General features: G+C 51.7%; 1 protein-coding gene across 2 annotated transcripts in view; it reads right to left on the bottom strand.

Moving 5' to 3' along the window:
* Nucleotides 1-3,787: 3,787 nt before the first annotated feature.
* Nucleotides 3,788-26,139, bottom strand: part of PPP1R12B (protein phosphatase 1 regulatory subunit 12B) — a 117,021-nt gene continuing 94,669 nt past the window's right edge. For both annotated transcript variants that reach the window (XM_035561615.2, XM_035561614.2), the window contains 6 exons: nucleotides 17,741-17,757; nucleotides 17,096-17,249; nucleotides 15,874-15,978; nucleotides 15,548-15,598; nucleotides 13,927-13,977; nucleotides 3,788-4,819 (listed from right to left, as the gene is read on the bottom strand). In XM_035561615.2, the coding sequence (XP_035417508.1) occupies nucleotides 4,733-4,819; nucleotides 13,927-13,977; nucleotides 15,548-15,598; nucleotides 15,874-15,978; nucleotides 17,096-17,249; nucleotides 17,741-17,757 (465 nt within the window). In that variant the 3' untranslated portion in view covers nucleotides 3,788-4,732. The remainder of the gene's footprint in view (nucleotides 4,820-13,926; nucleotides 13,978-15,547; nucleotides 15,599-15,873; nucleotides 15,979-17,095; nucleotides 17,250-17,740; nucleotides 17,758-26,139) is intronic.

Here is a 26,139-nt window from a genome sequence, read left to right as displayed (position 1 = left end):
CAGGACGAGCCGTGTCAGCCGCCAGCCTGGTGGCCGCAGCTGTCGCACAGGGGCAGCGGCACCGGGGACTTCCTGCGGTGGCATTTCTGCAGCAGAAAGGTTGGGACAAGGCGGAGATCTGGTGGTGAAAGGGCTCTCGTGAGCAGTCGGGGGTCTCTGCTGTGTGATGGGGGCTGCCGGCCGCAAGGCACCGGCGCGTTCACTGCTGGGAGAAGCTGCTCCGTCCTCTCCTCGCCTCCCCTGCGGTGCAAGCCCAGCCACGCCTGGGGACACCAGCTTCAGCCTCCCGGGGGAAAGGGAGCGAGTCCACGCATCGAGCTCGGCTCTTCGCCCTTTTCCCCCCAGCGCTGGGAGGAAAAAGCAGCACCTTTGGGAGTCTCAGGGTCTCGTGGCTTCCCGCAGCGAAGGAAGACCCCCAGCCCCTGGCCCCCGTACCCGTCCTGGCCTCTGCAGCGCTCGGCTCCGGCAGGAAGCTGCTTTTAAAGCCCCTTCCTCTCGTGTGGACTCTGTCGTTTCCGTCTCTGATCGTTAAATGGTTATTTTGTAATGATATCTGTCTCCTTATTAAAGAAACGAGCTGAAAGGAGCCCTGCGTCCCTGCCGGTTTCGCTGCTGGGGGCTCGGGGAGGGGGCAGGCCCCATGGCCACGAGCGCAGGGACGAGGGAGGGACCAGGGGTGCAAGGGGTGCTTGGACATGGCAGGGGTGTCCCCGGGCCCCGGTGCCAGCCTCTGTCCCAGCCCCACGCTGGGCTGGATGGCGGCTGGGAGGAGGCCAGAGGTCCCCACCAAACTCCTCGCCCCCAGCGCCTCCCGTCCCCTTCCTACGGCACGTGCCGGCGACGAGCTCCTGCCCTGCCTCGCAGGGGCGCTGAGCACACAAAACCCCGAGGGGCAGAGCTCCAGCTGCACTAACCACCTCTGTAGACCATGCTGCTTATGCAGAGCTTTCTGGCAACCTCACCTGGGACAAAGGTTTGGAGACGTGGCTGCAGCACCCAAACCTGCGTTTGTCCTGACCGAACTCCTGAGCAGAGCAAATACAAGCCTCGGCACCGTGGAGGGAGAGCCTGGAGGGTGTCTCTGCCAGAAGCTGGCAAGAAAAGGGGACCACGCTTAGGTGCTTTGGTCAGCTCTCAGCTTCACAAACCCACCTAAGTCTCATTTCAGAACAGCTCCTGAACGCTGCTTCCCTGCCCGCGTTCCAAGAGGGCTCCCTCCTCCGTGCTGGATGCGCCCGGCATCCTCTCCCCTCCCTTCTGGCTGGGGCAGGCGGCTCTGGGGACCTGCCTTCGTTTGAGCTTTCCCCAAACACACACGCAGGGGAGAGCTGCCCTCCCCGTGCTGTACCTGCAGAGCGTTTCTGCTTTTATACAAGGTGGGCACTGCCGTGCTATGGACACTTTGAGAAGAAGAAGGCGTTCTGCTAACCTGCTTGCAGCAGCTTCCCCAGAAAGATGGAGGCAAAGTCAGAACTTCTATTTTATCAACTCTTATTTTATTCATTTATAAATACTGTTGTGTTTACAAGCATCATAGATGTGAATATTATTCCCAAACTTTCAAACACATAATACTTATAATACTATATAACAACAACCAGTAAAACAAATCATTCATCTCAGGGTTTGGAAGGCCACTCAAAGTTGCATAAAAATACATTCTCTCCCCATCTCGTAAGCTAGTCCTGCTTTCTCCAAGGAGTTTATTTACAAAGAGCCATCGTCAAACTTGCAGCCACAACAGGCGGGTTCACCCCAAGCAATAAAAATGAATTCACCCCAAGCAATTGCTTAGAAAAAAAGCTTGTGTTCTCCAATGGAGACCACGTCTGGCAAATGGTTCAAATAGGGATCAGTTTTAAAAACTGCCTTCTTTGCACTCTGTCCCAAGCGCAGAATGCAAGGTATCCTATTCGCTACCTCCTCAGTGCACTGGTTATGTCAGGCATTGCGAAGTGAGACCAAAAACCATTCTCACGAATTTGGTTTGCAATTACATCGTCATCACCAAGTACTCACAGCTTTGGCTAGTCAGCACGACTAAACTGGTGGTGGGTCCTCCACGCCGCTCGAGGCGTGGGAGGATAATCCAGTGCTAAGCAGACACTTCATCTAAAGTGGTTTGGCTTCGCAAGGTGCCGTGCAGAGGGATGAAGCCTTCTGCGCCCTTTGCATACTGTTCCTTAGGATAAAACGCAATGAGCGTCCGGGTGGGAAGGGGCAACATGTCAGTGCGGGATGGATTTGTCAGATTGGGTTGAACCCTCTCCCAAAACAGATACCGGGCTTCCTCCCGCTGCCAGGAACCTGCCTCGCGAGAGCAGGGTCTTCAGTCTGAGATCCTGCCCCTTGTCCCGCTGGGCACGCACAGCCTGGCGCTCGGGCCCTGGCACGCCAGGCAGAAGGAGGGGGGCGGCCGCCCCGCGGGCAGCACAGGGGGCCGGGCTCCTGCCCCCGTTAGGGACGAGAGAGCCCAGGTCTGGAGCGAGGGGTGGACCACTGAGAAAACACCAAGAAACGCAGAAGTACTCACATAAAGAGTGCACCAAGTGGGAACGGCGTGCAGAAAAAGCATTGACCGGATCTCAAGACTTAAAGCTGTTAAATATAGCAGGGTTAAAATAAAGTAATAAAAAAAAAAAAAGATGCCTGGCTTAGGCAGTGCTCTGCAGAAACCCTGATGCCATTACCAGCTTTGGTCTCTTCCTCCCCAAAGCACAGCAGCAGAGGAAGGGCCTCAGCGTACCAGGAGGAACGGCATCTCGTGTCGCGCCCACGTAACTCCGCTGGCTGAAGAGCGGAGCAGAAGAAGCTCCGTCCGGAGCTGCCAGTGTTTGCAGGGCAGCTCCAGCAAGAGCCAGAGAGGTGGAAACAGGCAGGACGGGGAGGGGAAGGAAAAAAAAAAAAAAAAAGAGAGTTAAAAAGAAATGAAACAAACAAAAAAAAACACCCAAGGGAGAGGAAAATACACGCGCTTTCTGAAGAAATAACCAGCAAAAGGTTTCAAAAAGCCTAGGACAGACCGAAAAATGTTACCCTGTTGAGCAAGCTCAAGAGTTATGCTCCTGATTCAGGTGTCTCCTCTCCGCTCCCAGCAGAGCCCCCCCAGCCCGGCAGCACCACGGAGCTGGGTGAGACTTGTGGCGACCTCCGAGCTTGGTGCCCGAGCCACACGGAGCAGGGAACTCACAGGGCGAAGGAAACGAGAGGGGAAACGTGGAAGGAGACGGAAAGGGGGTTGCACCCAGCAAGAAGTGTGGTAGAGGGAAGGTATCTTTTGGGAGGGGTCTGTTAAAAGGGGAAGCTCAACAGGTCTGATACCAGGCCACTGCTGCTACCGGCGTCGCGCAGCACCTGGAGGAGTCGCTGTCTAAATGCCCATAGAGAGAACAATTTCAAACTGTTCTGAGTACGTACAACATCAAAGCTTTTGTTTTTTGATTCTTTGAGGTTTCCTTCAAGGTCAAGGCTTATTGCAAGCTTTTGACAGATTAAAAGACTTTTGTCCTAGAGACACAGCTACCAGCGTGCCCAAGGGCAGCTCCTTCCTGCCCCTGGCACGGGGGCAGCCTCCCGAGGCATGCGGGAGGACGAGCGATCACCGCTCCATGCTCCCCCGCCTCGAAACCGAGCTGCGCCGAGCTTTCCCACAGAGGGAAGGGTGGGTGGGATGGGACTCTGGCATTCCCTCTCTTGTCTCCGTTCCCCAGAAACAAAACTGTGTTCCAGCTGGTCAGCCTGATGCTGAAAACCAACGCACGGTACCTGAAATACCCGACCAGACTGCTCTAGGGGCTCTGCCTTCACAGACAGCTGGCAGGAAGGTGCCCCCCACGCCGTCAGGATAGGGAGGCTGGTTCCTTGTGTGGGCACAGCTCCCTGCCAAGTGATTCACACCCGAATGCATGTGAAGGCAGCAGAGGATCTCTACCGGGTCAAGCTTCTCCTTCAGAAGGTTTGGCGAGTACCTGTGATGTTATCCTGAGAAGCCAGAGCCCAGAGGCAGCGAGCAGATGCCGCTGGCTGCAGAGCGCTGGGCAGGAGCCCCGACGGACGCAGCGCGGGACGCCATCCCCCAGGCTGCGGGGGCAAAGCAGGGTGAGGGATGGGGGCCTCATGCTGAGTCAGCACTCATTTTCTCAGATCTTACACTAAATAAAAAAGCTTGGTCTACCGGGGCAAAAGAAGAACAAGGTCTCTGTGCAAAGCAGCCCGTTACAGCTCTGGTGGCTTTCACAGCATTGCTTTATAGCCAGAGTCCCACATCCCAGGTGGGCTGATGCACATCCGCAGAGTCCCAGCCCATGTTCACATTTCCCACCTAGAAATGGCTTGGACGTGCCGGATTAGTTCTTTAGGCGTCACTTTTTAAAGTAGAAGCTACCTACTCCAAACCGGAGTCCAATGCCATATACCGGGCTTCTGGAAGGAAAAGTTTTGGCAGCTCGAAACTGGTCCTTATGTTTCTTCTCTTCTCCCTTGAATAAAATGTCCGAGATACCACAACATGCTTAAATTAAAAATCGTAAAATGGCAGGGGTGTGTGTTGTGGGGGAAAAAAGGGCAGGAAGGGAATGTACAGCAAAGGGCAGGGCAAGGCAGGTGTGACGTTGATCCCATGGCTGAAATGCTTGCTGTACTTTTGACAGGAGGAAAAGAGGGGGTAGGGCTTGGTGCGGGGTTGGCAGCTCGTGTAGGACACCCCTCCTCGTCCTGCCTTCGCTCAGGCTTCCTATTTGGAGAGCTTGCTGATGACACGAATGAGCGCTCCGTTCTCGTCCTTCAGCCTTTGATTGTCCGACTTCAGCTCTGTCAAAATCTGCGCAAAGACAAAGACAAGGCAGGGTTACAGCTTGGTGGGATGGCAAAAAAACCCTGCAGCTCCGAGGAAAACCGGCCGGGACGGCGCGGCCACGTCCCGGCGTGAGGGTGGCAGCTGGCTCGGCTCGTGTCCTGCTCCCATGGCCACGTGCAGCTCTCCTGGTGATGTGCCTTCACCCGCCGTGCTCAGCGCCGCGGGGTGGCCGCGAGTCCTGCGGGGTGGCCGTCGGACATCGAGCACAGCAAAGCCCCTGTGGGAAGCGGTGCCCCAGCCCCCGTGCTCGGTCGGCACCCGGCTGGGGGAGCAGGAACCACTTCTGAGCTGTTTCAGCCCAAACCTGCTCCCAATGGTCAATTAGGCCTTGGCAGAAAACTATAAAGGTGTTTTTTTGATTTTTTTTTTCCTGTATTGTTTTTCCCATTTGGCCAGGACTAGAGGGGAAAACAAAGGCCTGACATTTTTTCAGCTTTGGACTTCTAATTCAGGACGGGACCAAGCCTGCTTTGCAAAATCTCTTTAGAATAAAAAATCTCTCCAGGATCCCACAGATGCTTAATGTAGGTGCTTGTGCCGTGGCAGAACACACCAGAGCCACCTCCTTGGTGCTCCGTATGTGTCTGATGCTGGGGCTGAAACAGCAGCTGCGCCACGGCCAAAAGCCAGAGAGCTTTTCATCAGAAATTCAGGAAGAAAGAACTTCAGCAAGACCTTTCCAGTATTTCTTACTGGCCAGAAGAAAGGCCCTAAGCCTCTTGTTTCCCACGCTGCAGGTGGGCGTCCCCCCGAGAGCCCCTCCGAGGACAGCACTGCCCCAGGCGTGGGGAGCGGGGCCACGCCACGGCACAGGCACAGAATGAGCTCAGCCGTGACTCATCTCGATCTTAGAGGAATTCCCCCGACATGAAATCCCCCTGCTGCTCCTCGACGGAGCTGCACTGCTGTCTCCTTCCTCCTGAGCTGGGGTTTTAGCCCTGGCTCCAACCCAACGCCTCCCCAGCCCCCTGTGTGCAGTCCCCCAGTGCCCCCGCTGCAGACCGGGGGCAGACGCCAGCTCCCCCCAGCCCTGCTCAGGGCTCATTACGGGATTTCCCAGGGCCAGATGAAAGGCACCAGCCACCACCCAAGTGCCCAGGAGCCCAGGGAGATGGGGAAAGCATTTGTGGTCTCACTGCACCCCTCCGTTTCCTCCTGAGCTTCACCCAAGACCCCCGACAAAGCACGCTGCCTCCTGTCCAGGGCACTGGAGGCGTTCACCCACCTGCTGAGGTCTGCAGATGGGCAGCCCCTGTCCCCTCTGTCACTGCCTAGGGTGGCCTTGCAGGCTTGAAGGAGCCCATCGCTCCAACAGGACAGCGCCCGGAAATTCTGCCCCTTGCTTTGGCAGAGAAAATCTGTCACACGTGCCCGTTAGCACCATCAGAGAGCAACCACCCCGGTTCTACAGCCCGCTGGGAGCTCTGCTGGTGGCTGTGCTTCCTAAACATGCTCAGTGCAACTTTGGTGATTTCTCGGAAAAGGGAGGAAGGTAACTATGAGTAGAACAAGAGCTTCTTGAAAAGTTTCTTGGCTTTCACCCGATTCCACCGGTTCCCAGTGAAGCTTTCTGAAAGCTAAAAATCAGCCTTGTGAAATGTAATTCCTCCCACGCTGCGGGCACTTAGGGCAAAGCTGCCTTGCAAAATAAGTTGCACGTGAAGCAGGCTGGCAATACAAGGGCCCGGAAAATGAAGCTTTATAAACGTCTTGCTGGAAGCAGTAAGGAAGGACGCAGCCCGGTGCACTGCGGAAATCATGGGGATTTGGGGAAATGAGATTCTTTGAAAAGTGCCACTGCAGTAACGCTGCCAGATTAAAATAGTGCCGTGACTGTAGGGCTGTGATGTCTGAGGACACCGGGGAGACAAGGCTTACAGGTAACAGTAACATCCCGTGCTAGACCTACCAGGAGTTGAAAAAAAACACCAGATGAGCTCACAGATACACAGCTCTTCTCCAGCTCGGACACAAGCAGTGAGTTTCAAACCTAGGAGCAAGCGGGGGACGATCAGCCCGTCCATGTCTCAGGCAGCCTGCACGGGGGACGGGGTGGCGGCACCCTGAGCAGGGGTGGCAGCAGGGGGAGAAGCAAAGATGCGGTTATTGCCTAGTGGGAGAAGAGAGACAGCTGACTTCCAGGGTGTGACACGTTATTTCTGCGGGTCTGGAGGTGGTTTTGGTCAATTCTCCTTCTTAGCTCTCAAAACACTTTAGGAAAGAGATTGACTGAAACTCCCTGCTTATGGGAACAAGGTGAGGCAGTGACAAGTTCAAGGATATTTTTGCAGATTTAAAGCAGGAAGAAGGAGGGATTGTTTCCTCTGCCCACCTGCACCCTTCGGGCCACATAAGGTGGAACACCCCGTCTCGGTCAGCCCCCAGCAGGCCTGTGATGAACACTTGGTCTTGCACTGAGACTCCCGGGAAGGGAAGCCCCAATTCCCCCGGTTCGTTTGTTTCCACGGTTAATCATCTTTGATATAATTTGTGCGCTAAGAATAGATTTTTTCGTACCTTAGTGCCACTTCCAGCCCATTAGAGCATTGTGCTTCTATTTTTTTTTTTTTTAAAAAAAGCTATGTCTGTAGGGGCCCAAATATCCCTACTAACCTGCAAAAGGCAGGCAGGGCTCGCAGAAAGAAGCACTTATAGCTTTATTTTAGCACTGAAGCAGCAAGAAGGGATGTAATTTAACGGTGTGATGTGTACGGCAAAGCTACAGAAGGCTTGCCCTTGGATTTCAAACACTAATTTTTCTGCAGTGAATTTAAAACACAAGGTGAAAAAAAGGAAATGTGGCTGGTCGGCCTCCTGCTGCTTGCCCTGCCTTGTAACCAGGCTGCAGAAGGCAGGGGGATGCTGCAGCTCTGAACTCAGACTAAAACACCTCACTATTTAAGGTGAGGGAAGGAGCTTGTTTTCTTTGCTCAGCTGAGCAAGAGAAATTGTTGCAGACTGCCCAGTTTTAGAGTTTTTAGAGTTTTTTTTTTTAGAGTTTTTAGAGTTTAGAGACTCCTTCCTGTCTAAAACCTGCGTTTTTTGTAACATCCCGAGAAATAGTTAGATTAATTCTGACTTTGCACAATCCTGTCTGCTACGAGCCAGCTTCTCACTGCACTGAGTCCAGTGACCCTACGACCAGGCTCACACCATAAAGGCACCGACTTGGAGGTAAGGCACTGGGAGGGGGATGCTGGCGCTGGTGCCACCCCAAAGGCATTCAGCTGTGCTAAGCCCGGGGAAGCAGCTGACCTCCCGCTCCTCCGCAGCCACTTCAGCGCCATCCATCGGACTCCAAGCCTCGGCGTAAAGCAGGGAGCATGCCCTCCTATTTCTGTACTCGATGGGGAAAAAGGAAAAAGCAAACCCTCCCGCTGCGGGCGGGGAGGGAGACGGCGGAGGTCAGCACCTGCCAAGCAGAGCGAGGGGCAGCAGAAGTGAACGCAGCCGCCTGCGGCGAAGCCCTGCCTGCAGCCGGAGCAAGGCCAGCATGCTGCTGGCTGGCACAGGCTCCTCGGGCACATGCTGCTTCGAGCCCCAAGCTTCATCAGGCAGCCTGGGGAGCGGCGAGGCGGCGAGCAGCTCGGCCACGGGAGCGGAGACCTGCCTGGAAGAGTGGAAGAGGGAGGCGAGATGAGCCGGAGGGGAAGCGGCTACAGCTCCTCTGATTCGGAGGGCTTGGCGGGCAGTGAAAGCCTGGCTACGACCCGGGTCAGAGCCCTGTTCTCGGCCAGCAGCTGCTCATTCATCTGCCTCAGAGTGTGAATCTGTTTGAGCTGGTGGAGATTCTGCAGAGAGTGACAGGAGTGGACACAGAAATACAGAGAAAACACACCACGGAGACAAAAGGGCACAGAAAGGTGAATTTAGTCCACGAGCAGTAAAATAGAGAATAAAAGAAAAATTAGTAGCAGTGAGTGCTGGGTAGGCAGCAGCTCAGATGCATACGAAGAAAGCCTTACAGCACACTGAGGATATTCGGGAACCTTCCCTTTCTCCAGGGGCTCCCACAGCCTTTAGAAAGGTGGATTTCCTACGAGGCAGGCCGGTCTCTGACTATTTTCTAATTTATCGAGGTGCAAGCTCCACCAGCACACAGCCACGGACTTACTACTCTGAGAACCATCACCGCTGACTTCCCACCTCCACGGGCTACGAAAGCGCTGCTGGCAGCTGGGAATTTCTTTACGTCTCCTTTTCTTCACATGTCTCCAAAAGCTAAAGCAGCCTGGTGTAGCAAAGAGCAACCAGAGCTCCATGGGAGGTTTTATTTATGTATTAAGCATGTGTGAGTGTCACTGTCCTGCAGTGGATCACCCAGACACGTCACCTCACAGCCCCTGTCCCTACGACATCTGAACTCCTTGCCCAGGTCTCAGTCCTGCCGGAAGGCGCGGGGCGTGTGGGTTTTTGTCCGGGTAACTCTGTCCAGATTCAACTCTACTCTGCCCCAAGGCTCAACGTATCTCTCATTTAGAAGTGCAAAGCTAAAACACTAAAGCACTCATTTTAACGACAGCAGTATGAATGACAGAATCTTAAAGAGAAGGCATTCGAAACATGGCATTTTTAGTAACAGAAGAAACACAAAAAGGAGCACAGGACAGTGCTGGAACCAAGCCTCCGAGGTGGGGCGAGCACAGTCCCAGCTGTACAGGGGGACACACGACATGGAGGCAATGCAGAAGGCAAAGCAGGAAGATGGCAGAAGCCGTGCAGACATCACCATTTCTTGTTCAAGGACGGCATTTCCCCAGTGACACCGAAGTAAAACCATACGTGGGGCATTTACACCGTGCGTGGTGCCAGGGGCTGCCTCCTGAGCAGCATCCCATCCTTACCCCCCGCAGCTCAGCTCGTCAGGCAGCGGTGCCGCAGGAACGGGAAAGCCTCTGCCAAGAAGGAGGGAGCGCAGGCACAGGGCAGTGGGAGGCAGGCAGGGGAACGCCCGCCAGAAGAGGAAATTTAAGTTGAAGTGAAGAAATCCCAGCCCACAGCAAAGCAGCTCCCGTCCTGCCTGCAAAGCACCGTGCTGCCTGCATCCTCCCCCTCGCCTGTGGGGAGCAGACGGAAGGAAGGGTCTGTGGGGAAGGGAATTCCTTTCTGCCATTTAATCAACAGAAAGCGTTCAAAGGGAGTCGCTATCTGCAATACCGAAGCCGTCCTTAACCAGAAGAGCTCTGGCAAACCTATGGTGATAGGAGGAACTTCCACCTGATTGCACGGGAGGGAGCTGGCTGCAGATCCCCACAGAACTGCTGCATCCCAGGACATCCAGGACGTTCTGTTGGAGGGCTCATCCCTGTACAAATGAGAAGTAGCCTGCGAAGCCCCCACCCTTCAGCTCAACTCGAGCTACCCAAAAGCACCGCCTTGGCTCCTCGTTAAGGAACGAAGATACCTCATCCAAAAGCCTTGCAAAGCCAAAAGAAGCGATGCAGGTGAGTGTGAGGAGTCACGGAAAGGATGGGGGCCAAGCCCCCCCGGCTGTCCAAGCGATGAAGCCCCCCCTGCCTCACCAGCCCTGGCCTTCAGCAGCGCAGTTCTGACACCAGATAGACCGGCAGGTCCCGAGACAGAGCTGTGGGGCAGGAAAGCTCCCGGGACACCTCAGCGGGGACACTTCTCCCCAAATCCTGGCCACCCTCCTGGTGGGCAGGCTGTCCTGCACCCGGTGAGGACAGACGGACATCACAGCTCAGGCCGTGGCTGTCCCGTGAGCGATCGTTGTCCCCAGGAGCTGCAGGGGGAATGCTCAGGCTGGAAGAGCCATTTCGTTTTGTGCTATCCCGGATTACAAATGTTCTCCGTTTTCTTACAGGGAACTCAGCTGAGCATCTGGCTGGCACAGAATGTCAAACATATGTAAAAGGGGGTGCCGTGCTACGTGAGGTGGAAAGGATTGTGGTCAGTTTAGAGACCACCTTTACTTTTCCATACCAATACAGCACAAAACTGCAGCGAGGCACGATCAGAGGCAGCTCAGCCTCAGCACCCTGCCGCAGATGATAAAAAGGATCACCTATGCACGAATGTGTGTGCGCTGCAGGTAGGATGGCTTTCTATTTATCATGCTCAAAGACACCTAGTGAAGGCTGGAAAGCTGGGCCTGAAGCCAAGGGCAAAGACCAGAATCTGGACGATACTGCTGTGATTGCTTATCACTCTGCTGGATACTTGGCTTACAGAAAGCAGGCTTCTCAGTTCAGCTGCACTTGCCTTCAATTAAAGGATTTTGTGCCTGCAACACTAGGGGAAATAAAAATGCCCAAAGCATGCACAATGTACAAAGCCAGGAGGTGCAGTGCTGCTACAGAATAAAGAAGCTTCTGTGACCTTCAAGGAAAATTGCTGTGTTAAGTTGGGACCTCAGGCACTTGGCATTGAATTCAGTTCAGTGCAAATGCTAATTTTCTTTCTCCTTCCTCAGCCAAGTTGCTTTATCTCCAGTCAAATTCTGCAGTCACTTAGGAAAATGCTGTACCACCCTGTCACCTTCCCAACAGCAGGTCCGCAGGAGCAACTCTAGCATCGAGGAGTTCTTTGAGATCACCAGTTTCATCCTGCTCCTCTCCATTTCTTGACAGCTTCATCAGCGGTGGGTAAACTCATGGCAGGAACAAAGCTTGTTACCTCGGGCTTGGGCTGAAGTGCACAGCATTTCTGTCACAGCAACCCAGGACCTTTCTGTGACATTGCTGTGCCTCCTCTTCCACAGAAGTCAGCTGCTTTCATGTTGCTCCGGCCACACCTGAAGCACTGAGCTGGACAAAGACCAAAAGGCTGGATGTGAGCCAGGATGGACTGGTTCAGTTCGAAGACCGGCGGGAAGAATCCTGAAAACTGCAGTGTTAGTCAAGATGTAATAACCTGGCATGTTTGGTTATCTCCCCTTGCTGCTCTCCACCTTAACAGAAGCTGGTGGATTTGTTTAAATTGCTTATTCCTTCTGATTCTGCTCAATAGCAATTCAATTAGCGAAAGTAGCAGGGATGCAAGTCCAACCAGCATTAATAGGTTTGATTCCTGGCACTACTTACACACCAGGGATTAACGCAGATGTTCTGCAGAGGTTATCTCACTCTGCACAAACACAACTAGGCTGACTCTCCCACTGTAAGACGTGATGTAAGTGGACATGGAAAGTCTGTTTTCCTTACGGACTTGTCCACTTCAACGTTTTTATCGTCAGAGATTTCATACTCCTTCTTATCAAGTGGCTGTCACAAAAGAAATGTTGCAGCACACACAGGTACTCAGCGTTGTTCTGGGTCTGGCTGGGATGGAGTTAACTTTTCCACCACAATTGCAACTTGAGGATTTGAAGAGAAAACACAGTAGTACCTCAGAAGAGATGCTTTCAAATTCCGTATCTATTTATTCCACTAACAAAAGCCCATTTTGGTTGTTTTATGCAGTAGGAACACAGCAGGGAGCAAAGAGCAAGCATCACTCTTGAGGATCTGATAGCTCATTTCCAGGTAGACCACAGCCTGCTTTAGCTCATGTGCTGTCCCCAGCAATGACCAGCAGCTTCAGGGTAATATAAGAACACGTCAAACTTCTGGCAGTGCTTTTCCCAGTGCACCATCTTGGCTTCCATCAGTCTGCAGCTCCCAACTACCCGAACCAGAGGAGCTCTGGCAGCATCCAATAGTCCCTACAGGCACCTTATTTCACTAATTGCTTTCTGAACCAATATAAATGTTCAAAACCGACAGACCACTAGAGGACACCAATTTGTCTTTTTACTCCAAGGACTGAGCTGGTTTGTGGAATAATCTACAGAGCAAAAGGAACAACACAACATGCTGCTGCCTGTGTTTTCCCTTGAAGGCCCCATTTCTGTAATGATGGGGAAGTCTCTCTGGAGTTAAATGTTGCCACCTGTGGAGCAGACAAAGGACCTGAAATTCAGGCACATTCAGTCCTTTCTCCTTCCCCTTCTAGCTAGCACATCCACACTTATTTTTTCCTCTTTGAAAGAACAAGAGAGCCTTTGCAGTAAGACTCCACCAAATTGTTCTGTGCTCACTGCAGCAGAAGATGCAGCACAAGCCAGCGGGTCCTTTCAAAGATGTACGCTTGGTAAACACATGAAGCTTGAAATAGAAAAATGAAGTTGGAACCTCCTTGAGGATGGCAGGAAATCGTTTCCATCAGCACAGCATGGTGAGAGCGCTCACGGCTCTCAACCCTGAGTCTTTCCTTGTTAAAGTAGCTTGGTCCTACCCGGATCATGCTCAGAGGGAAGGGAAGCACAGGACACTGAGCAAAGAGGGGCATTCTGTGAACACCAGCATTAACGTACAGCGTAGAACGATGTCACGCTGCAAAATCAGTGAGAAGGTTCAGGCGTACGTAGGCGGCCAACACACTGCTTCCTGCTCTGCAGTGCTCCCCGCCAGCCCCAAGCTCGCAGGGCATCCCAGCCATGGCAGGAGGCCACCGTCCTCCGAAGCAATGCCACGAGAGAGAGGGGAACACAAAGGAGTGGTCAGTGGGGGATGTCCCGTGACAGTAAGCCATGCTGTATGTTTCATCAGGAAGCAAGTTCCTCTTTGCTGAAATCCATTCCAGGCTGACTTACTGCCACAGCCTTCCAGTGACATGCTTTAGGAAGGGAGTACAGAAATACAATCACTCTGTGTTTTTTTCCTGGCTAGTGTGCGTGATCTCAAAAGCCAGCTTTGTCTTCTTACCCATCTGGAGAGAACCGCAACGGCTTAACTTGGGCCGCAGACTAGCACAGAGGATCAGCAAACTGAAACTCATGGATGCCACAAAAGGTTAGTTTTAGAAAGCATTTAGGGAGAATAGCCTTCACAGTTCTCAGATCAAACAGCATAACAAATAAAACATATGGTGCAATCAGCAGTTTTATTACTATTTCATGTTTGGAGAACATAGCCATTAAAGTAAGTTCTCTATGCAGAAAGGAACACACTCAGAGGTAACATGAGTCCCTTCCCATGTATACTTTTAATATCCTATTCCTGGGTGACAATCCCCAAAGACATTAATACAAAGCATAAAAAATAGAATAGAGTGAATAGATTATTCCCTACCTTCATCTCCTCCTCCATTTCAGAGAGTTTCCGCTCCAGGGCTCGCTTCTCCTGTTTACAAGGATTCATAACAAAGATTGTCACATGGATTTAGAGGAAAAACTTAGAGCATATTTTCTTCTAAGGAAAAGTAAGAGTCTTATATATGAGCAGGCACTGAAAAGCATCTCAAAGCAATGTGCAGGCTACCAACCTGATCAGATGGGACACAGCAGCTGGTAAACCAGCAGGTGATCCGTGCTGTGGCCCATTTAGGCAGACCTCTCAGCCCTGAGCTCTCTTCAGTGAAACTATCCCACTACATTTAGTGACCCCAGCTTTCAGGACTTTCTGATGAAATGTTATTTTGAGCTGTGCAGGTGAAGCCATGCAGGTAACCGTACCCACCACGTCCCCTGCTGCAAAGGAGATGATGACAAAACCCACCGAGCCCACCAAATAGCAAACAGTGACCAGGGAAAGGTGTCTGGAAATCCTGCTTCTCCCAGATAAATTTAGGACTTTAGAGCTGCAAAACTGACTGACTGCTACAGCAGATTCTGGGAACCAACCACTACATGGGTACACAAAACGCAGAAGCTGTCCTGAAGCAGTTAATGCCACCCTCACTGAGCAACACTCTTTTCTCTCTGTCAGAAACCTGCATTTGTGCCTGCTGTGATCGTAATGCAACAAAAACAACGCAGAATGTTGCCCCATCTTGGAAGCACCCTATATGGCTGGAAGATGGGATGCGGGGGTGAGCTCTCCATGGTTGGAGATGTCCTGCTCAGGGCAATGCTCTCACTGCCACATTTGTTTTTTTAACAAAAGCAAAGCTCCACCCATGTCATGACTTCCCCCAGCTGCTAGTTCAGATGACAGTGATGGCTGGCTCTAACTTTAATTAACCATTAAGGTCTGTGGTGGGAGGATGCAAGATAATGGCCATCAGTTGAGGCAGGGGAGGTTCTGACTAGATACAAGACAAAAAGTTCACTCTGAGGATATTTAAGCACCGGAACAAGGGGCCACAGCTGTGGAACCTCAACACTTACAAATCTTCATGAAATGACAGGACAAAGTCCCGAGGAAGGTAGTTCAAATTCAGCATTGACTGTGCCTGGAGGTTGGACTACGGACCTCCCCGAGTCCCTTCTGACCTGGCTGAAGGTCATTTAGGGCAGAGACTGCCACACACTGCAAGGTCAGCTTAGCTTGCTGCAATAAATCTGACTGCTCAGTTAGGAGGAAGGAGCATTCAGACATTCAGATTTCAAGCGAGACGGACACCCAGCTGGTGTTGTGCTTTTTTCCCCTCTCCACCCTGAAACTTTATTTACAAGGAACAATAATATTTTAAAGTATAATGGACCAACAGCCCCGTAGGACCATGCAATACTATTTGTTGGTCTGTAGCTTCCTGTAACAAAAGAATGAAACCAGAACATGGCTGATCTGCAAAGAGAGCAGAGAAGTCTCAGACATTGAAAAGGTCAGAACACAATTATCCCTGTGAACTGCTCTGCAAGGCAAAAATATAACTTATCTTTTAATTTACACTTTCCTTCAAGAAATTGCTATGCCCTGTAGAGCAATTCAAGGCAAAGATCGCGACTCAGAAGAAAGCAGAGACACATACCCTTTTCTCCATCTCCAGCATGCTAGACCGGTCAGAAGTTTTCTCCTGTTTCTGCCATGTAAATTAAAAATAGAAAGCTATTAAAACTGAGAGGATTTCATAGGATGCTGTACAAAGGCCTAGATAGCCTACAGAAGCACTTGCCCAAAGAAGCAGTCCTTAGAGAATCACTCGCACCACACTTATTTCTGCAAAATATACAAATCCCCTCTGTAGAACCTTCCCTCCCACGAGCTAAACAAATCCATCCCTGCACTGAAACATGTGGTGGCTTGTCATGCGCCAGTGCTCAGTTCCTCCAGTCTAGGAGTTGGTTTCTGCCTTACCTGGGCTGCTTTTTCCAACTTAGATTTGATGTCGGCCAACTCAAGCTGGGCTTCTTGCAGTTTTGACTTCAGCTTTTGATTTTCAGACAGGGCACTTTCATATAACTGAAATATGAAACCAAATATTTCAATTAACCAGGCTGCTCTTCAGCTAGTGCACAGACCCAGCTCCGCCACACCACTCCTTGAGTCCTAGCACTGAGCAGAGGCAGCTGCGGGGTTTGCATCGCTCTCCCATGTTGGTATATTGGAAGGGCAAACAGGTCTACTTGGGATGCTCTGCTTGTGTTTTCACAAATCATGTGGAACAGGAAAACAGCTGGTTAATTTTGTAGGGTGCTCACACACACAAGCCAAGAGGCAAAGAAAAGCGGTGCTTTTAATTTAGATAAACCACCAAGCATAATAAAGTACTAAGTTACGCATGCACGGATGTATCTAAACCTATGATCCTGTTGTGCTTCTCAGCACAACACACCCTGCTTGCTCTTCTGTGCTTTTACTTCAGTGAGGAGGAGAAAGGAACAGAATTTTAGGGCACATGAAAATGGATTTTTTGCTTGACTTCCTTCAAACCCACAGGATTTCCATCCCTGTACGAGGACGAACTGGGCATACTGCCTGCCTCTTCTGGACAGCTGTGTTCATGAAGAGTGGAGTGCTGCTTACTGTCAAAGGCTTTTCAGATACTTTTTATTTCATACTTTTTATTTCACAATTTGGGTCATCTTGAACTGATTTCTTTTCATACGGTCTGTGCATTGATACTAGATGTGTATATAAACCCTGAAGCCATGGCAGTCCATACTATTAGCTTTCAAGGATTATGTTGAAAGTTTCAGAAAAAAAAATTCTGGAGTGTTAGAGCAGCAAAAAATAATTCTGTTGGGTATGCATACTTGGGTCATGTTGGCAGTGCTTGGCAACATCTTTTCTTGCTCCTTCACACACCCCTCCCAACATTTCTCTAGCCTCATTCCTCACTCCCCCTTCCCAGATATCTGACTTCGCAAGGTGTCCTTTCACCCCTTGTCCTTTTTCGACCCTCTGAGGAGCTGCTGCATTTGAAAAAGGCTAGAGTCATTTCCAAAGGCAATGGAAACAGAAAATGAAAAGAAATTATTTTGCTCTTTCTTGCCGAAGGACTCTCAGTGCAGGTTTCTGCAGCAGCAGGCAGCTTCTAAGGTGCATGCATTGACAATAATTCATCTAAATATCCTACCTTTTTATAGTCCCTGTTACTCTCCTCTTCTGCTCTGCTGCTGAGGGCAGCTAACCGGTTCTCCCTCCGGGTGTAGGCACTGGAGCGGCTGGAGGCACGATCGCTGTAGGAGGAGGAGTCACTGGCAGTAGTAGGGTTTGTAGCTGCTTCCAACCTAAAATGCAAAGAGGATCTAGCACCATGGCGCAGCGACCACGTCAGGACTGCCTGTCTGAGCCTGCCACGCTGGGACTCGAGGCCGTGCACAGGCACTGGGACTGCTGAACACGCTCCTGCCGCAGCGCAGCGCCCGAGGGCAGGGAGCACCAGCACTGAAACAACTGGGAAAAGTCCAGTGGGTATCAGCCCGAACCCCAACAGGGCAGTAACTTCCCATGCATCTCCCATCTGCATGGTGGGAATGGGCTCCATTGCTAATGGGGCACAGAGGGTTTGTCTCTCTACAGAGTATTTGGTAAGTAATTTGGGGAGAAAAGGCTGGAAGCAAGCTGGCTCAACAGTTCTGCTAAGGTAAGTACTCAATGGCCAGTAGCAGTTTCAGCTTATGCTATTGGTTTGAAGTACTGGGAACCCCTGAAGCCATAGAAAAAAGGACCACTGATAAATATTAAATAGAAAAAAAAATCCAAGAAACAAAACTCTTACCTGGAAAGTCTTTCATGCTGAAGGGAGAAGGGAAAAAAAGAAAGAAAAATGGAATTAGTAACCACAGGAATTAACAGTTCAATTCAAGAATCGTGGAGCTGCCACGTAGCAGCGGTTTCCTACCTCTGACACAAGCAGCAAGCTCACTACAAGCTACACAGTGCTACCTCCCACGCCCAAACTGCAATTCACCAATTCCTGCCTGAATCTTTTCAATTGCTTCTGCTGCTCTGAAGTACTTCAGATTTAATTTCTTTCCTTAACCTAAAAACTACTGAACCTTGATCTTTAAATCCTAGTTCCCAGAATTGAAATCCATTCCTTGGACCAAAACTAATCTATTGTTTCCTTTTTAAATCAAATTATTCTTCTTGATTTTGACCACTGTCCTATGCACGGTGCGGGTGAGAGTGATTAATGGACCAGATGCACTGAGCTCTCTGCGTATTCACGGTGGATGTCTGAAAACCACAAACCGTTTTTTCTCCACGAGCAGACACCTCTCCTACAAAGGAGAGCTTCACTACAGCGAGGGGAACACAGCAGAGCTGCCCGAGGAAGGGAGAGGAGCCCTCGGCAGCCGAAACATTCGGCACACTGGTCGTAGCGTGCCTCAGGTTCTTCTTTCCCCATCGACATCCCAGTCGCTGCGGTGCAGCTCTCAGCTCTGTCGTTGCTCATACACTAAAAATGACCTGGGCCAACTAATGCACAGGGGAGGTTACAGAAGAGTTTTGCTTGGCACTGTAATATCCTACAGGGCCTGGTTGTGGTAAACCGCAGTTTTAACGGGGTTTTCTGGACTGGTCAGCTTTCTCCTCCAAATGCCAAAGCCAAACAGCAATAGCACAGGTGTCCTGCAGGATGCGCCACTCTCATCTAGCGCTTCCTTCCTGCAAGTTTCTCCGTCTGGCAGATGTTTACTCAAACTGAAGGTGCAGTCTGATGCTTTTTCAGTCTCTTGAACTGGAAATTGAGCCTGACGTCCCGCTACCAGTGTTATTAGCAGTGCCGTTTCTGCAAGCGAGCACAAACCATCTGCCAGTGCTACCAGCTATTTCCCTACAGCCTTTTTAATAAGTGAACACAAGAAGAAGGACATTACAATGGAGGAGAGGGGTCAGGCTTTTAGTGCCCAGACGTGCTTGTGTTGTACTCTGTGCTGTTTAAAAACACCACTAAGCCCAGCAGACAACGCCATGCCGGGTGGCCACTTGCTGCCTGTCTGTCCCCCAGCACGAAGGCCGCAGACCCGCTCCCGCACCCACCAATGCCTCCGATGGCCGGGCAGGTGTCGGGGACGGACAGGGAGGGTGGAGAAGTGGAGAATTGGGACCCTGGAAGCTCTGCGATCAGAGAACGGCCGAGGTGGGAAGGGGTCTGGGGATCACCTGGTCCAGCCCCCTGCCCAGCAGGGTCACCCCGAGCACGCTGCGCAGGATGGCAGCCAGGCAGGTTTTGGATATCTCCAGGGAAGGAGACCCCACAGCCTCTGGGCATCCTGTCCCAGTGCTGTCACCTCACAGCACAGAGGTGCCCCTCATATTGAGCCGGAACCTCCTGGGCTTCAGTTTGTGCCCGCTGCCTCTCGTCCTGTCGCTGGGCACAACCGCAGAGACTGGCTCCATCCTGCCAACACCCTGCCCTCAGACATTTATACACACGGATGGGTCTCCCCTCAGCCTTCTCTCCTCCAGGCTGAGCAGCCCCAGCTCTCTCAGCCTGTACCGGGGTGCCCCAGGCCCTGGTCACCTCAGCACCCTCCTCAGGACTCGCTCCGTGTCCCTCGTGTCCTGGGGAGCCCAGTACTGGGCACAATGCTCCAGGTGGGGCCTCACCAGGGTCGAGCAGAGGGCAGGATCACCTCCCTTGACCTGCTGGCAACACTTCCCAATGCAGCCCAGGTCACCGTTGGCCTTCGTGGCCGCAAGGCCATGACCACAGCCAGAGGGCTGCAAGGGCAAGTCCAGAGCAACAAGCTCTGCGCTCGGCCTGCCCCCAGAGCTGCCGCTGCTTGTCAGGACGCAGGGACGTGGTGACACATCGTGTGCTCCAAGTCATCCCACTTTTAATTCATCCTACCCTAATGCAACCCCGATCCCGGATTCCAGGAAGGAGCCTCCCAACAGAGCCTGCCATCATGGCCGCCTGGAGGGCAGCCCTCCCTGGGACACCGCGGTTTGAGCCGCATGAAGGCTGCGAACTGAAGCAGCCTGGCACGTTCGAAGCCTCATTCAAGCACATTCAAGCTGAAGCTGCTAAATCCAAAGCTCAAAAGGGATGCACAAACCCTGCTGTTAATTAGCACGCCCTCCCTAGAGCTGTAGCAGCCGGTCCGGGTGCTGGCACAGGTCCTGAGCCATGGCAGCGGGCCCAGCCCCGGACTCCTTTACTGGCTCTAACCCCTCTCCATGCTGGAAAGCACAAGTTTTCGTTGCACCACACAGGCGATGCTCCTGCCTGCCACTGTCCCAGGGACGTCCACCAAAAACAGACACAAACAGCCGTGCTCCCAAATGAAGCTCAGAGCCTCTACACGCTGAGAAGCAGTCACCATACGACCGACCTCTTGTGCTCGGTATCGTTAGAAAGATTCCAGTTTTCAGCCACAAATGTGTTGGCGAAGGTCTCTGGGGTCTTTTGTCAGCAGAGCTCCTTACACTTGCCTCGTTAAGACGTTGCCCCAGCCTGCGGCCTGGCAGCTCCCCTGAAATTTCGGCCCAGTGACCCAGGCTCCGCAGTTCGGTGGGAGGGGGAATTAGGAAGTGATTAACAAGGCTCTTGCTGGAAGTTATTTGTGCACTTTATGCTAATCCCTTTCAGTGACAACTCCCCTTACAATGACAGACGGCTCGACAAGTAATCCACTTAATATCAAGCTTGCATTTATTTCAACAAACACACCTGCTAATGTATTTGAACAGTGCTGGGAAAGTCCACACGTGGCAGGGCAAGGCAATGTGAAAACCAAGCAATAAAAGCAAAACCTGAGCAGGTTACCAAGCAAGTCTGTGCACTTCCAGCAGGAGGAAAACGTCATTTTTGTCTTTTTTTCCCCCAAAGAAACAAATAATCTCCAGAGGTAGAGAGAGCAGGGGTGTGCTTCTGCTAAGGAGGGGTGGGGTAAGACAGGAATAATTTTAAATAGCTGCTAGGAACACCAAAGGAAAAAAATAACAAACCAGAGTCTAGTTTATTGTATTGGAAAACCTCCCTGTGATGGACAGTGGGAAGAATTATTTCAGGTTGCAACTGTCCATGTCTCTCCACGGGGAGGGAGACACCAGTCAGGACCAGGGGACCCAGCTCCTGCCAGTGCCAGGACGAGCACGTCGCGTCTTCCCTCCTACACTCTCCACCCCAGCACAGGGCACCTCTGGGGCTTCTTGAGCCAAAAGCTGGATTTTTCTTCGTGCTCAGTGCTTTCTCCTTCCAGGAATTTGTCTCATGTTGGGCTCATTTAAAGCTTTGGGTACCCCCAGCATCCTGCGGTGACAGGTTCCAAGAGCCAGCTGAGCTGGGTGGAAACAAGTTGCTGTCTCGTGGTGGCCTGTGACCTGCAGGATCCTACAGGATCCTCTCCCCTGTCCCTGGGCATTGCACGGCGCCGAGTTGTGGGAAATGTTTGCAGTCACACTGCTTGGGAAAAGCCCGTCCTTCCCTCACCCTTCAATTTTCGGGTGCCTCTCACCATGTTGTTTCAGTTAAGTGGTATTTTTGTGACAAGGATGATTAAGCTGAGAGGAACTGGATGAAGCCTGGGTCTGGGAACAAGACATTATAGCTGCTGCTGGAAATAGCCCTGCTATAATGGAAGGTGCAAAACAGTTTTCATTAGCAGATCATTCCTCTGCTTGCTGTTACCTTCAGGGAAGGAAGGGATATTTATTTTATTTTAAACCAGTTTCTGGCTCAATATTTTCTTGAGTTTTGCACAAAGGCCAGTGCTGGTATTGCAAGGAGGAGCTTATCCTGTTCATTTTTAAAAATAATGATAGAAGAGGGGAAAAAAAAAAGCCTGAGTGAGAAAAAAGAAAACAAAACAGTTCCACTTTTCAGCTACAGAAAAGGCTCCAAGTAAAAGGGGTGACATGAAAAGCAGCAGTTCTGAGCACAAAGACAGGCTTTGAAGCCTGAGGAAATGAGTTAAACAAAACGATGACCGAAATCTTGTGCACTTGGGACGCGCTTGTGCTGCTGGAGAGGTACCTGACAGGGGAACTGTAAGCTCTGCATGCAAACATTGGAGTATGTGCTTAGCTGAGACACCCCTGTTATTTGCTCAAAGACAGACAAACGTTCTCAGAGGCCACTGGGACATCACATCGGCGACATTTCCAACAGAAAGCAGCTTCCTTCCAGCCCGGTTCTGCCCTGCTGCTGGCCACAGCGCCCTTGGAAACCTTTGCTGTGCTTCCAGCTGCACCTGCACTGTCGTCTCTGCGATCGCTGCTCCTCCATTTACTGCCCCTTCTTTAAAACCACTAAATATGCCACTTCAACTTCTGCAGAATCAGCTCTCTTACTGTGTGGTGTATGTAAGCAGTGAAGAAGGATGCATCTGCTTGGAGATCCTGTCCCAGAGCTTCAAACTCTGAGGTCAGAGTCAGAAGGTGAAGGGCAAAGCTCTCCCTCCATCGTTTCTTGAAATAGAAGTTGGGGTAAACAAAGGGAAACTGGAGCCAAGACCACCAAAGGACAAACGTGCGCTTACTCACACGCCGCAAGAAGGGGCTTTCTCTTCCTGATTATTCTTGAATGAACACCGTACAACCTGCTATAAGGTTAAGGAAGGGATGCTGAGAAACAGCTGCACCACCCGTAGGAACGCAGCGCTTTTTGTTTTGTTTCTTTTTCCTGGCAAATCTGGAACTGTGCTGTCAGCGTTGCCCGGACTGCTTTATTTCCCTCGGGATCAGAAGTTTGACTAGAAACTGCAGCCACGGAAGCATGGGCTTGTGAAATTATCCTTCTCACAACCTAAACAGGGTCACAGCGTTTCAGGGTGTGGGGGGGAGGAGGACCCCGGGGAGCGGTAAGGAGCCAGAAGCGGCTGCCCTGGTTCGGAAAGCAGCACGCCTTCCCTTCCCGGCAGCCAGCGCTGAGCCCAGGCCCCGGCGCCCTGCTGAGAGCACCGAGCCCCGCACGTGGAAGCCTTCTAAAGGGAAATTTAAAAGCACAGAAAGCTCGTGGGCGTGCCTCTCGTTTCTGGTAACCCCTCGCTCCTGGACCTCTCGTGGAGGGAGGCTGGGGGTCCCATGTCTCCCCCAGACTTGCCATTCATTCACCTGCTAGGTCTCCTCTTCTTCCCTCCCGGCCATGCCCTGGTGGGCAGCACGTTCAGGCAGGCTAGGGGGTGGCAGAGGGCAGCAAGGGGGGCTGGCTATTTTTGCAAGCCTCCCAGACAGGGTCAGAGCTGACTCGGCCAAGCTGGGCTGGCAAAACACAGGATATGTGAGATAGGACCTGAGAGACAAACGGCATCATACCAGGCTGATTTCCCCTGCACAAGCCACCTTCTCCTGCCCCCTGCTCTCACGCCGGCCACTCCAGGGACGAGGAAAAGCCAGGCACCGGCCGTGGCTTTACTCCTCCGGACCCCTGCGATGCTGCAAAGCGCCAGGAGCGCCCCAGGGACTTGATTTTAGAAACACGCTCGGACTGTGGAAGGCAGGAGCCTTCCCTTCGCAGCTCAGAAACTATTACAGCTGTTGTTCAGGAAAGTATAATTAAAACCAAGTTCCTCATGGAAGGTTTAGATAAAATGAAGCCCTGAAACGCAGCGCCAAGAGGGGGATCAGCCACTTCTCTTGCCAAGTCAGAAATTGGCCTAATTGCTTCCAATTGCATTCCTCTGTGGCTAGGATCTGACCCAGCAAAAGGGAGAGAAAGTCTACTATTTACATTTTTTCAAAAAAAAAAAAAAAAAAGGAAATAGATGCTTTGGGATGCTTTGGGAACATTTTCTGCTTTATCTCCAATTGGCCAACCTCAGGAAGATCTGCACTATTTTAAGACAGTTCTCAAGGCATTTAGTTTGGTGTGTTTTGTTTCAGAGATCCTGATCAACACCCCTGCCTAACCAACCACCATTTAAAAAGATCCTAGAGCGCAGCTCCAGCCCTGCTCTCCTCCCCCTTCTTAATCAAGAGAGGAAGTTTTATGAACCTCTCCAATTTTGTTATTGCGTTGGCAACTGTCCTCCTGTTTGTTTTAGAAAACAAATACAAAACAAAGCCAGCTGCTTGTGGGGTCGCTTCTTTCCCATTTAGACGCAAAGCCACCAGGGATGCTGCAGGAAGCTGGGTGCCGAGCAGCTGCCAGGTTCCTGCGGTTCCGTGGCTGTGCTGGTGCGGGCACTTGGCACGGCAGCTGCAGGGACAACCTCTCCGGTGCCCCGTGCTGCTGCTGCGGCTCCAAGTCTCCCTGGAGCTGTGCAAGAGGCGAGCTGGAAGGAGGAAAGGTGACGAGGGCGGCTGCCGGCTCCACGCGCAGACCCCAGCCCCGTCTCGGCCGGGTGCAGCTCCCGGCGGGGCTCCCCTCGATGCGCCTGTCCAGCCGGCTATCGGCAGGGGCAATGAGCTTGGAAAGTTTTCCACTGGGTGCAGAATGGTTACAAGATCTGTTCTGAACACTGCTTTTGTTACTTTTTTTTTTTTCTGAGGTCATTGCCTCCCTTGGAAAGCTGCTCTGCTGACCTGAGAGCTGTGGTTTGCTCCAGCTTCATGCTAGCTACAGCGGAGCTGATGGATCCTGCTGCCTTCCAGCTAACGCTTGCGTTTGTGCAAATGCAAGGATTACAAAATCCCATTGATATGATTAATAATCCAGCGTAGCCAAACCACCTCCATCTAACCTCCAGCTCCCCAAAGCCCAACGCAAAGTATGTTTTCACAAGCTATAAATCAATAAACTTTGCTTAATAAAAACTGCCATTACTGAAGCATAATATTAGAAGATCCTCCAAGATGAAATAGTGGCTTTGGCAGCTGGCTGAAACAGATCGCATCGTTTACAGCATGGATAATGCACATTTAATCAGAAACAAATACACATGGCTGCGGCGGACTGACGACCGCATCTCCCGCAACCCCAAACATATCGAAACATTTTGCAGCCTTACAACGTTTGTGCGCTTGCCAGCCCGTGCCTCAGTTCCCGCACCTCCCTCACGTGGCCCGTTGGCTTTGCAGCAGCTGCAGTTTATTACCACGGTCTCTGGGGGATAAAGCTCTCCATGTAAAACGTCAGGCTGGATTGTATTTTAATTTAGTAAAGGCCACAATTCAGAAACCTGGGCTCGTTGCTCTTATTTTTCCTTCTTTTTCTAAGGGATCAAATTTTATTGGTGAAAAATTTCATTTTGCAAAGCGATGTGAGCTTAGGCAAAGCTCTCCAGACATGAGGCAACAAAAGCTGAACGGCCAAGTGACCCAAGAGGAGAAAGAAGATCGCTGCTCCCAAATCTCTTCAGTATGAGAATGCCACAGGTCTGCAGGCAACAGCTTCTGCCTTGCCCCTGCAAACGCTCCCCTGGGATGCTTCCAGGTGTTATCATCAGGTGTTTAAATACCAATTAGGGGAGAAGCCAGGATCCAGCTGCCTCAAACCAACCTGCCCATGTCTTGGCACAAAGCATGCGCTGACGAAGCCTGCTGAACACCTCCGTCCTGCAGCCACATAGCATTCCCCTGACACTGCTCCAGCCGCGGGGAGCGCTCGCATGGAAAAGCCATCAGGGCTGCTCTGGGTATGCTGAGCTGTCTGTACCACGCTGAGCACCCTGGGCTGTCAGAGTTAAGACTCTTTGTGCCGTCTTCCTTCCTCCTCATTTGTTTCAGGCTAAAATAGCTCCAGACCAGCTGCCAGCCACCGATCTGAACCCAAATATGTTTGGGGACGTCTGCTGCAAAGATTTTGTTTCTACTGAACTGCAAGAGTAACCTCAGCAATTTGGGGTCATTAAAAAAAAAACACAACTCCTTGGAAAAAAAAAACAACCAACCAAAAAAATCCCCACAAAAAGCAAACCAAAATGCTAACAGCTCCCCAAGGTCAGGATGTTTTTATCTGACCACCAGTTGCAGCTCCGTTAGGCAGCATCTCAGCGTCCCCGTCGGTGGAAGTCTGCGAGCACACGGCACAAAGCTGCCTGGAACGGCACAGGTATGCTGCTGGCGCCCCTGGGAACGTGGACAGGCCGAGCTCTGTCCCTCCTAACCCTGTTTTCTATGGGGCTGTAGTCCCTTCATCACAAACAAAGCTATAAGAGGTTCCTGCAACTGCAGTAAACACTGGTTTCCAGTTCAGTTTGAAGTGGCTTCCTGCCCACGGTTTTCCACCCGCTTTCCCATCGCTTCCCTTGGCTGCCCGTTCCCACCCTATGGTACCTCCCCGTG

This window comes from Cygnus atratus, chromosome 24, assembly GCF_013377495.2.
Source record: "Cygnus atratus isolate AKBS03 ecotype Queensland, Australia chromosome 24, CAtr_DNAZoo_HiC_assembly, whole genome shotgun sequence".
Classification (NCBI taxonomy): domain Eukaryota; kingdom Metazoa; phylum Chordata; class Aves; order Anseriformes; family Anatidae; genus Cygnus; species Cygnus atratus.
This window is presented reverse-complemented; position numbering and strand designations above follow the sequence as displayed.